This window comes from Pleuronectes platessa, chromosome 5 (genome assembly GCF_947347685.1).
Source record: "Pleuronectes platessa chromosome 5, fPlePla1.1, whole genome shotgun sequence".
Classification (NCBI taxonomy): Eukaryota; Metazoa; Chordata; class Actinopteri; order Pleuronectiformes; family Pleuronectidae; genus Pleuronectes; species Pleuronectes platessa.
In genome coordinates, this window is record NC_070630.1 from 18,503,168 (window position 1) to 18,515,992 (window position 12,825).

Genomic DNA, 12,825 nt, shown 5'->3' on the forward strand with positions numbered 1-12,825 from the left:
TGATCTGAAGGATATTGACAGTAATGTCCATATATTCATTGAGTCTTTGAAGTTAGGAAACAACAGGAAAATGACAAGCCTTTAAAATGTTGCTGTTACAATCATTCATTTCCTGGACGTCTTGCTGTTTGGAAAATAATTAGTATAAAATTATTGATGATGACGAATTTGCTGTGTGTCACAGTTTTGCTGCATGAATATACACTCACGTTTCAGTTCATTAGAAAACTGATGCAACAATCCTGAAATAAATCCTCTCTTCATGAAATTAAACATGTTCAGGTGAAACACGGGAAGTACAGGGGTTTGGTCTTCAGAATAAAGTCGGAATGTCTGTCCTTAATCTATATAGAAAGGAAAAAGTGTCTAAACAAATGTAAAAAATAGACAGTGATGTTTTAAATGTTGATAATCAACTATTAAACTAACAATGGTGCGTTTCCCATCCATATGTATGCCTTACATCAACACGTTAATGTATTACTTTGAAAAATGAGTACGGAAGTGAGTTCTGACTGAGGAGCTGTCAGGAACAGGAAGTGGAGCAGTCGAGCAAACTTTGCTGTGCTTGATCTCTCAAGTGAGGAAAAGTTGTTTCTCTTTCTCGTGTCGACAGTTTGTTGGTAAGTTGTGTTTATTTACTTCCTGAGTTGTGATATGAACTCAGTCACTTTCCTTTTGGTCTTTTTAAATGTTTCACTGGCTCGTTATTGAAGGCGCCTACGTTAGGCTAACGCTAGCTTGTGGTTCAGGCAGTGGCTTAGGTTAATGGGTTTATTGTTTTAAACAATGACAGTAGATACAAGAGAAGCTATTTCCAAAAGCTCAAGTGTTGATGTGTATTTTGAGTCTTTAATAAGCACATAGTCACTGCGTTAGGTCTCATTACTTGCGTTAGCACTGTAACTACAGTAAGTAGACTATACGCCTCTGCTAGTTTACTTTAAGTTATGTGAATTGCGTGGATAAGAAGCTTAACGTATCATTTCTTCTTAACAGAAGCTCTACTGTTAACTAGCTGGCTTAATCTCCCAACTACACTCATTCAGCTCAATGTACTTTAGAGGTCCTGTGTGTAAGATTTAGGTGAAAGGGATCTATTGGCACAAACTGAACATGAAATAATCCCAGGGATGTTTTCACTGGTGACTGTGTGATCATCTAAATTGTAGGAATTGTTATCTCATGCTGAGTTTTCCTCTCTTATTCAGGGTCCCTGACCAGAGATGACGTTGCAATGGACAGTTGTGGCCCTCTTTCTCTATGTGGAGATTGGAGTCCTTGTCCTCCTCTCTATACCATTCATCTCTGCCAGAAGGTGAGTCATGAAGTGTGTTAGATTTGTATAACCACCAGCGCTGCTTGTGTACTAAGCTGTTACATACTGCCCTGTATGTAAATGCTTGTGCCTGTGTGTGTTTGCAGGTGGCAGAGTATTTTCCAGCTGAGGATCTGGGGCTTCATGAAAAGGTTCTGGTACAGAGTTTTTGTCACGATGATCATAATACTTATCGTTCTCTTCCTCGGTAAGTGCAACATCAACTGTGTCAATGTTTTTAATACAGATCTGTAGATGGGTCACGACTCTAAAGGGCAAATTTGTTGTTTCCGCGTCCGCCAGTCTGCTTGGGTCCGCTACGATCCTCGTGGCATCAATAGAGCCCCATGCGGCTGCAACATCTTGTGACTATGCATCAAATACTTGTGGCTTCAAGTACAATATATCCACCTACTGAAATGGAATGTAGGATAAGCATGCGTTGTGCGAAACCGATGTGGACCATCATTTTAGTATGAATGGAACGGGTACGTACTTCCTGACAGCTTCCTCCCAGCATACACCATGCTATCAGGCGACTGTAATGGCAATTGTGTCGTAAACAATTCAAATGTGAAGCTACTGTGTAAACCATGTTACAGGAGTTACATCTTTTACAACTGAAAGTGTTATGCAGAGAAGACAAGTCTAAGTCTTAACTCATGACCTGCTCCTTTTTCTTCAGATGCTGTCCGTGAAGTGAGAAAGTATTCATCTAAAGAACATGGCACAGATGCCAAGCTGCAACCAAACATGTATGACCACCTGCACATGAAGCTTTTCAGAGCCCAGAGGAACCTCTACATCTCCGGCTTCGCTGTCTTGCTCTGGCTGTGAGTCTCTCCTTTTTAAAGTCATACACAATTGACAAATTACATATGAATCTAAAATGAAAATTCTTGCTGCCTCAAGTATTTACCTTGAACCGGTTATTTTTGCAGGGTTATGAAGCGAGTGATCACCCTGATTAACCAGCTGGCAACAGTGTCTGGGGCGACGGCTGCTCTTCAGGCGCAGGCCGACAACGCTAACCGGGCTGCCAAGAAATACACGGAGGACAATGAGCTGCTAAAGAAGGTAGGCTCCACACTGCTTGGGTTAAAGATATCTCTTGGATAACTCTAGACGAGAACACGAGACTAATGCTTTAGAGTTACAATTATAGATAGACAATTTTTTATTGTTCTTTCCTTACTTTTACTTATTTTAGACTCTGATGGAAGGAAAGAGTGATGAGGCTAGTTCAGCGGGCGTGCAGCTGTTGAAAAAGGAGCTCGAGAAACTGAAAGAGGAATTGAAGACCACAGGAGATGGTTAGTATTCATGTTCTCTTAGATATGTTTGTTTACGCATGTGCCAATACCATGTATGTATTCTTATTAGGATCCCGTTTCTTAATGTGTGATTGTTTCCTCTCCAGCTCTGAATAAGTCCCAGTCAGAGTCTGAGGTAATGAAGAAACAAACGGACGGGCTTGCCAGGGAGTACGAGCGACTGTTGAAGGAACATCAGGAGCTCCAGGTAAAACTGAGCTTTAAACACATCCCAATAATGACTTGTTGGATCAGTCACTATTAAGACACAGTTAGTCTAATACAAAAGTACAGATATTCCGAGATAATTCTTTTTACCTTCCTGATTTCAATACCTGGAAGCAGAGAAGCAATCTGATAACAGCTCTGGCTAATGCTACTCAACCAAAAATAATTTCTTCTTCTATGCTGCTCTGAAACATTTTCTGACATTTACTTTTTATTTCTTTGTTCTTTCAGAATCTTCAAGATAGTGGAAACAAGAAGGATGACTAGTTCTTTTTAAAGGTTTAAGCATCACTTTAGCTGAGTCACGAGTGATCCCTTGCAGCACATGCTTTACATTCATACAACACGTCGTGTTACAATGCACATCACAGAAACAGGTTTGGCTCCTTGTTAGTACGGACGCTTGGCAGATATCAGTTATGGTTTTAAAGCATGAAAGCAAATGCTTTTTAGAGCACCAGGCTGGCTCCAAAGTTAATGAGTAATATTGAATGGCTTCCTTCGCACTCAAATTAATAAGGCAGGGTAATTGGAAAGAATCAAGTGAGTGACTGACCCAGGTCTGATGATCACTTGGTGGGTTCAAGTCATTTGTAGCTAGGGTAAGTTTCGTTTCAAGGCTTGTGTTGTTTGTGTCAGGCCAGTACACAGTGCAGAGTGTAAGATCTGTCAGTAGCTGCATATTCTTACTGGTAAAAGTATTACTGGTAAACCACTATGATTGTATTTTGATACTTAGAAGTTGCTTCCTTATTTCTGTGTGTAGCTGCGAGTCTTCCTGCATCCACTTTGAGCTTAAACACAGATAGTAAGTTCTGTCTGTTGCTGTGCAAATGTAGTTTGAATGCCGAGTTGTGTTTAGTAAGAGCAACATGACATGTTTATGTGTACTTTTTTTAACATGTGGGGTCTTGTTAAATTGTGACTGCTACCAAAAAAAAATCTGTTTCGGATTCTTCGTTCATTTTTCTTTGGTTGTTGAGGACAATTTTGTGTGAGTCACCTGCAGATATACATGAAACATGATTTCTACAGGAGCACAAAGTAATTCAAATTTAGATTTAACCATTTGTGATCTCATTTTAGTCTTAAACCAAATATATTCATGTTTCTGGGCTGCAGGGGGTCCAGAGACGTATAATGCTGCACTGTGTTTCAATTGTTTATGTTTCAGTTAAGGGCACCAGTTGCACCAAGAGTCGCCATGTATGGTTTTCCTTGTATTTCCGTTATCCATACAGTGTCATGTGACTGTGAACGAGGATCTGAGATGGTTATCACAGGATGTGTCCATGTTTCCCACGTTTTTCATGCTAAAGCGATTATTGAGGTTTTTCACGTTTACTTTTCCGGTTGTGAAACTGCAAACATGCATCTGGAAGTGATGTTCTGGTATATTTGTTGAAGACATGAATTGGAATGAAGTGCCTTGCAGGTGGATGCAATACATTGTGTTAAATAAAGATCTGTTTCTTTATCCTCTGTGTTTTATTAGGCAGCTTGAAAAAATAACACAAACATCTTTGATTGGATATGAATAGTTTTTAGTGTTACATTTAAGATATTATTTGAAATTTTACAAAATATAATCAAATGAAATTATTTACATTCTGATTAAATGCAAGTAAATGCCTTACATCACTGAGATAATGACTTTTCTTCCTCTATAGCTCTCACTACTCCTCTGAGTCTGCACGTGTGGCTAAAACTTGTGCCTAAAAACTGAACCTGAATTCAAAAAACAATACAGTCACTACAAACTTGACAAAATGGACAAATTCTTGCAGAGTGGGGATGTTATACATTTACAGAAGCAAAATAATTCGTTTTTGTTGAGGAAAAACAGCATAAGTCCTTTTTTCATATTTCATTGGAATGGGTTCTGATTCTGGGATGAAGCTGTTGAAATAACACCTGAGAATAAACTGATGTTTCTATTTGGGAAATTTTGTAAAGTAAAAACACTGACCAGTGAAACATATCCAGCTGCGGCTGGAGACGCAGAAGCAGAGCTTTAACAAGTCAGCAAGACAAAGGCAGACTTTTAGCAGATTGTGTATTCTTAAATATTTTCCTTATCACCATACAAAGAAAGTTATGGTACTGCCTCCTTGTGGCAGCCGTCGATAGTGAAATCAGACTGGTCCCCAAACTGGTCCCCATTGCCATTTTCTGCGAGTATGAATACCAAAGGAACAAAGTCACATCCCGAAAGCGCACAGCACAAAACTGCAAAAGACTTTGGTCTCAAAAGTACAAGACAAAAGTTTTAGAGTCAGTTGGATCAGAACTGAAACTTTTCCTAAACGAGTGCAGAGACAGTTTAAATTAAAATTTGGATTAGTTAGTAAAATAAACTTTTCAGATGTGACTGAAAATTGCAGCTTTCTACAATCGGCGAGAAGGATGACGCGCATGATTCCGAGGTAAACTGTCGAGTGAATGAGGCAAAGACGTCCAAATAACAGCCGAGCCCTCTATGAGTTCCTGAAATACATGTTCCGACACATATTTCTACAACACCCTGCTCTTTTAAAAGTTACAAAAAAATGTCCTCCCCACCTGTCTCTACGAAGGCCTATTTTTCCATAATGAATTGTATGAATTCATGATCAAAATTAAAGTCCGCCTCGTTTTTTTAAGGCCACTTCTTTTCTGACTTCATTCTTCCGAAAGGAAACAAAAATCCAAGAGGCTACTTTGTAAATGCTGGTGTTCGGAATGACTCTGGTTTTGCAGTTGTATGCATGAATCACATTCCTCATCTAATCTCTTGTGCTGCCTTCGAAACATTGGCAAATGTTTCGAAATATTATAATTATAAAGGAATAAAAATAACAGCATGTACATTCAAGAAATATTTCATTTCTGTCAAATTCAGAAAGCCTCCAAAGGTCCAGTAGTACAAATATAGAATTTGCTCTATACGAGATAAATTGTTAAAAGGTGTAATTCCCTGCAAATCTCAATGTGCAAGTGTGTTTGTGTTTGTGCGTGTACAGTATCACTGTGGATAGGTATGTATGTATGTATATATATATATAAATATATGTGTTTGTGTGTGGTTGGTTGTATTTGTTCATCTGTGGTATGTGTGTGTGTGTATTAGTGTGTGTGAAGGGGACAAAGGAGTCAGTTCTGCGGGGTCGTTCACAGCCGTGTCTCCCTGTCTGTGCTGTTATCTGACAATTGCTGCAACTGGTCAGAATTAGAAATCGTGAGCTCCTCCTTCCTGAGCGCCTCCAGCTCCGTGCTGCCGTTGGCCAGAGCTGCGTTGACGGCGTTTCTCTCCTCCCTCTTCAGCTGTCGACTGAGCAGAATGAAGCCTGGGATGCAGATGAGGAACGAGGCGGTCCGCAGGCTCATTGTCAGGCCGAGGTACGCAATCCTGAGGGGGGGGGGCATAAAAGAAATTCTATCTTTATTTTACCTTTAAGTATGCTGAATTACCTCCTAGCGGTTCCTATTTGTATAGATGTATCTATCACTTGTGAGAAATAACTCTTTTTGTCTGTGGTTTCTAGACAGATTTCTGGATGTTTATTTGCAATGGAAGACTTCACATAGTGCGGTGGTGAGCACTTGTTGCCTAGCAGCAAGAGGGTTATGAGTTTGAATCCCAGTTTGGCCAGGGTTCTTTCTGTGGGTAATTTCCATGTTCTCCCCATGTCTGTGTGGACTTTGACTTGGAAATAAATTGACCGTAGGTGTGAATGTTTGTATGTGGTCCCTGCAGTACGCCTGACCCTCCTATGACCCTTACAGGGTCAGCAGTCCAGATAATGAATGATTGGATGGATGGACCCCACAATGACTGAATTCAAACATATGTGTGTCATGTGGGTTCAGATTGGAAAGAGTATGGCTTTCAAGGACATTGCAGTAAACAGGTGAAAATGGTTTAAAATGTTTTTTGACAGCCTATTCTCTATATTCATTTCAAATCTCATATTAGCTCAAATGCCAAATAATGAAGTGTTCATAATAGAACATACCAAATATAACAGAGAAGCGTCAAATATGTAGCGACCCTAAAATTCAGTTAAAGTCTTAACTGAATAAAAGGAGATACGATCCCTAACATGAAGGGAGTACCTGTATGCAGTGGTGTTGTAGATTCTACAGGCTCCTATGCCCCCACACCTCTTCTGACCCCACTTTAGACATGTGGTGTCAATGATCGCCCCGAAGTAGATGGGGGCCGGGATCCCCGCTGTGGATCACAAACGTATTTCTTTATTATCACATCCTGGTGGAAACAGCAGAGTATGCCAACACTGTCCAGACTAATTCAAATAAACTCACACTCATAATAAGCCTCAAACATTAGTTATTATGTTGGAGAGTGTAACGATGAATAGATTCAAACCAAAATCACATTTTCATGGTTGCCATTTTAGCCCTGAGCCACTCAAACATGTTTGAATAGCGGATGATAATTATAATTCTTTTTCAAGGAGATTTACCGAGGGTACGTGTTGCCAGAGCATGGAAACCCAAGGCCAGAGACTTCAGCTGTGGTTTTATGCACCTGCAGAAAGAAAAGAAATGTAGATTTTTAATTTTTCAGGATAAATCAGAAGCTGGTTGGAAACTCAGCCACAAAAAAGAGAAAACAAAGTCAAGGTCAGGTAGAAATCAGGAAACTTGGCCAGCACATAGAACAGTATCTGTCCGATCACAATTTCCACAAACAGCTTTTCTCAACTGACTTAATTTACACCAATAAAACCCAAGGAAGAGGAAGAGCTGGATTTATTGACCAATGAGGTTCTATGATCACGGAGCAAAACCTGCCCCAAGCGCTTCTCAGATATTTGGTGCAAAAGTGAGAGAGAGGAGGAACAACACAACTGCGTCTGAGTCTCCTAGCGGCCGACTCAAGCAGTGGAAGTTGTGTGTACTCTTGTTTGTGAGAAAAAGAGAAGTTTGTTCAACTGTCATTCTATGAAGTGATGTGCACACTTTGTCCGTGACTTCACATTCTTTGTAACAGGAGTGTGAATGTGTTTTACAGCAATCGTAGCAAAAAATGTGAGAGCAGAAGTTTATTTTAGTTTTACAATTCCTCAAACATTTTCCTCTGTGACTTCAAATGCACTGAAAAACTTCCTTTCAAACCCCATGGTCACAGGGGCTCAAACAGCTTTTCTGATCTCAGGACTAACATTGCTGAAAATCAGAGGAATGAAGAAACACTTATGCCGACATAAAAATGAAAAAGCACGAGAAAATCAGAGCACAGAAAGTAATTTCATTACTGCGAGGTCATTGCATTTAAACAGGATCGGCTGGTAAGGCTTGATGTGAACCCATGTCTGTCCCTTTTTACCTTTACATAGCGGGAAAAAAGCAAGGAACCTTAGTGTGATTTAAGATGTTTAGTGTAGTGTCCGCCAGCAGAGGACGCTGCTGTGCAGAAGAATCTATTGCTGGTTCATAAAATAGACACACACACACCTTAACCTAAACTTGAACTTAGTCGTATGCTAACACTACAATTAAACGTTTTACATTATGGGTACTTGCTTTTTGTCCCCGTCATTTAGATTCCCACACCATCAGTAATACATTGACCACACACACACACACACACTCAAAAAATGTCCAAATTCTAATCTTCTTACTGAAACCTTCCCGTGAGTGAATTAACAAAATAGTGGCTCTTCCAACTTCAGTCACATGGATCATTACACATTTATGTACTGCTCGGTCTGACAATGTTCCCTTTGAGCAAATAGCGTCATTGATGAGTACAGAGATAACATAATTGAATTATAATCACACCGACACAGAGCAGCCAGTCTCTGCTCACCGACCCAAATGTTTATTCATCGCCGCTGTTGATTATCCATATCTCAGAGCGTTTGATGCTTGGGCGCTGACCCACATACAACATATCACAAATACTGCGCACAAAGACGCTGCATCCCTGTCGTACTCATCTTTCTTTCACTTGGCCCCTCAGCAGTGCAGTTGCATTGAGACCGCACAATCCCCCTGAGACACTAGAGTAGGAGGGATGCAGCACAGGCTGTCATGTCCCATTCTTTTCTGTATCAGAGATGGTCATCACAGTAAATTTAAAAAAGGATACGTACACTGTTGACATCAGCCATCAGTCACTCTTAAGACAATGTTGCTGAATCAGTTTAGACAAATGTAGCTTATTCTGCAGCAGCTTCTCACAGCTTCAGGATTTATAAGTTTGAAAACGTCTACAACTAGAGGCATGGTGGTGCATCGGTTAGCTAAAGCTAGACAAGTTGGGCCGGGGTCCTTCTGTGTGGAGTTTGCATGTTCTTTTAAACATCTGAATCAGCTCACATGAGTCCTAGTCAGCCGCAAGTTGTTTAATTTGACAAACCTACGACCCATCCTTTGATCCCTTCACTTACGCTCAAATGTCTGTCCCTACCGACATGGAACTAGCTCGAATCACAGAAAGCATAACCGCTTTGTTGTTAAGATCTGCTCCTGAGCTTTAAGGCCATCGATTACCTCGCTTCTCTTTTCCTTTCTGAACTCCTGCACATCGACACACCCTCCCTCAACCTCAGGTTCTCTTCTACTATTCATCTCACTGTACCACCTGCCCGCTTGACCACCGTGGGATCTAGAGCCTTTAGCCGCTCCGCTCCCCGCCTCTTGAACTCCCTCCAACCAGACATCCGCAACATTGACTCTCTCTCCATTTTCAAATCCAGTCTCAAAACCCATCTTTTAAAACTTCCATATTCAGTTTGATTGTTTTTTATTTTGCCAACCTAATAATGTTTTATTCACTGTTCATCGATTGATCTTTTTGATACATTTTTACATTTTCTTTTCTATCTGTGCCTTGTAAGGTGACCTTGAGTGCTGTGAAAGGCGCCTATATATAAAATGTATTATTATTATAAAGCTGAGCTGAGCTCATCTGTGAGTGAGAGATCAGACACTAGCCCTCAGGATTTTGATTGACTCTCAACCGACCATCACACTGAGGGATTTAAACCTGAAGAAATCAAAGACGAATGGAATATTTTTTACGCGGTTGTTTGACAAAGCCACTTGTTTACACACAGAGACACAAAGACACACAAACAAAACATGGAGCCAAGGCCAGTAACAGAAATAACCCAAATCATTGTATCTGGACTCTTTGAACCATAAAAAGCTAAATGAAAACACACACCTCCTATGACTCCTGCAGGTCAGGCAGGAGGTATGTAAACAATCCAGTGCTAACTCGCGTAAAACGTTGTTTTCCCAATAGTTAAATGAAAGTAACATGATTACATGAAAAAATGTAATTGAATCTGTCACTGAGGGACAGTGGCTCAATAGACATCGGGAAGAGCTAGAGATTGACTTCACTCATATTTTGTAGAACATGAGAGTCTTTCGGAAACGAAGGCGTCAATCAAATTTGATAGGATTTGATATCCCGATGTCAATGAAATGTTGAAATCACAGTATTACTTCCCCCAAGAAGGTTACGTTTTTGTCTGTGTTTGTTTGTCTGTATGTTAATTAGCGGTATACATCAGGGAAAAATCTGGATCAGGGGGCAGATCCAGTTCTTAAATATCGTGATATGAGGCGATTTTACAAAGTTTTCCATGATATCTCAGAGAAATAGTGCAGTGCCTGATTTAAACCTGCCTATTTGAAATTAACTGTTTGTTTGGCCTGTGATAAATCTCTGGAGAAATATCCCTTGTCAATTCCTCCTCAAACTGTTTTCTATTGTTTGTCCTCTGGACGTTGTGTCCACAGTTTAAATCGGCAGTGAAGATTTTAAAGTCAATGTTTATCATAAAATGAAACAGAATTTGCTTCATTACTGTTCATGTTTGTGACTTATATATATATTTTAATGATTGACTTAACTCAATTAACATTGCATGTCAGATATTTCCGAGATCTGTTAAGCTATCGTGTGCATTAACTTCAAAGACAAATTGCCAAACAGGAGTGAGATTAGCACCTGTGGTGTGTGTCTGTGAAATAAACATAATCATATTATCAGAAAGGTCTAAATGCCTTCTATTTTTTTTTTTTTTTTTTTTTACTTAAGTCTGACCTGATGAGAATCATGTAGCCTGGTGTCCCACCAAGGGAGATGATGAAGGAAGAGATGACAGAGAGAGCCAGGAAGTACGGGAACATCCCGTCGCAGTCGTCCTTGTCTAGGCACTGACCTGTAGTGGCCGTAAAGTTACCAGCCACACCGACACAGCTACAGTTAGAGAAGACCTGGAGAGACACGCATAGTCGCACACGAGTGACAATGTATAGCAGGACACAGACACACATACATATATATACATATATATACAGTAATATATACTTACATACAAACATATAAGCAGAAATGGTTGTGCAGGTGTTTTCAGTGTTTAAAGACCCACTCTGGTGAAAATCAATTTTTTCAAACAAAACCCCATTGTCCCTTTAATATGATAAAAGTATGAATTTCTTATTAAAAAAAAACCCGACTGCCAGTTCAAACAGCCAGGGTTTGTGACATCACACAGCTAAAACCATCTCAATTTGTGGGTGGAGCTCAGCAGCTGGAGAGGGGGATTTGACTTGGAGACTGGGAGACTGTTATATACCGTTAGACCTTGAGACAAAGTTTTGAGACTGTTGAAGTTCAGCCGCTGCCTACACATTAGCAAGGTATTTACCACGTTAATGAATTTTCTATGTGTATTTTTTATAGTATGAGTACCTTGTCAACTTACAGTGTTTCTCCCTGAGCCAGCAGAGGTGGAGCAGCCAGCGAGGCAGGGAGAAACATATGTGATGCCGTTCTCTCCACAGACCGGGTCCCAGTCGCTCGGTGAACACAAGCAGTCTGAGTTACAGGCTGTGACCACTGGATGTTTATCATAAGATATCCTGTCCATGCTGGAAGAAGAGAGCAAGAGCAAACTTATAAATACATGTTATTATTAAACAATTACATGGTTGCTGGCAGGTTGTGAGGATGAGTGAATTCATGGATGAATGAACAGATTGCTGCTCACTCATCTATGAGAGTAAAAGAGTTAATGAGCATTAGAGGATTGACTATAAGTATATATAGGTATATATACAATATATATACACTGTATATAAGCACAATGCGTAGTATCGTGTCAGCACCTTGGCCACAGCCTTTTCATAACATGTATGTGTTTTCCCTCATATCCCTGAACCCTGTATGTTTTCATGAAACAGTTCTTTGATGAGATGTGAAAAGACTGGAGAACGGTTGTCGCTCACTGATGCTACGAGAAGAAAAAAGTGTCAGACTTTTGTGACGGTTGTGTTTGTTTTGCTGCATCTCTGCAGCTGCTGGCTGATCACAACGGCAAATCAGGCCAGATACAGTCAGACCAAGTCCAACTCAACCGCAGCTACTTTGACAAACCTGGGGTTCGTCGCAGGACTTTACTGCACGTTGTTTTGGTTTGGATTTTTGTCTAAATATCCCCGTTTGTAAATTTGATAAAGTCTGTAAGTAATAAAAAGTTCAATAAAAAATTCAAAAGTTTGATAAAAAATTAAAATCACTGAAGTCTGTTAAGCATCGACACAATCTTCAGACCCAAGTCGGTCATTCTGCTCGGTATGAAGCTTTACAGCACAGAAACGAATGTTGTGCTTTCACTCGTAAACATCTGGCAATCTGATATGGTGAAAAATAATGTGATTATCAAAATGATCTTGCAGGTCATGTTATTTTCCTCAGGCTGCCAGTTAGCAGCTGTTGCTGTAGTTTATGTGAGGACATAGAAGAAGAAATGTTCAACTCAATCCACAGACTAAAGGCAAACAAACCCACTGACTGCTGCAGAGGGCTGGTCGCCTGTTTATTCAGTTCTTATTCATCTTGCTTATCCAAATCACACCAAACACGGCAACGGTTCACAAGACATGTGTTCCACATAGAGATGGACAAATGGATGTTTCTCAAATTAGTATAGGTAGATC

General features: G+C 40.1%; 2 protein-coding genes across 2 annotated transcripts in view; one reads left to right on the forward strand and one right to left on the reverse strand.

The window, feature by feature from the left end:
* The first annotated feature begins 485 nt into the window (after window positions 1–485).
* bcap29 (B cell receptor associated protein 29) lies at window positions 486–4,336 on the forward strand. The gene is made up of 8 exons (XM_053422601.1): window positions 486–623; window positions 1,212–1,318; window positions 1,426–1,526; window positions 2,004–2,151; window positions 2,260–2,395; window positions 2,529–2,631; window positions 2,739–2,839; window positions 3,091–4,336. Exons 2-8 carry the CDS (start codon window positions 1,227–1,229, stop codon window positions 3,124–3,126), a joined length of 717 nt encoding a protein of 238 aa, XP_053278576.1. The 5' UTR covers window positions 486–623; window positions 1,212–1,226; the 3' UTR covers window positions 3,127–4,336.
* A 478-nt stretch (window positions 4,337–4,814) lies between these two features.
* The window catches only part of LOC128440027 (solute carrier organic anion transporter family member 1C1), a 39,508-nt gene continuing 31,497 nt past the window's right edge, over window positions 4,815–12,825 (reverse strand). The window contains exons 10-14 of the mRNA XM_053422602.1: window positions 11,592–11,757; window positions 10,928–11,100; window positions 7,326–7,390; window positions 6,955–7,072; window positions 4,815–6,247 (exon numbers count right to left, since the gene is read on the reverse strand). Of these exons, the coding sequence (XP_053278577.1) occupies window positions 6,010–6,247; window positions 6,955–7,072; window positions 7,326–7,390; window positions 10,928–11,100; window positions 11,592–11,757 (760 nt within the window). The 3' untranslated portion in view covers window positions 4,815–6,009. The remainder of the gene's footprint in view (window positions 6,248–6,954; window positions 7,073–7,325; window positions 7,391–10,927; window positions 11,101–11,591; window positions 11,758–12,825) is intronic.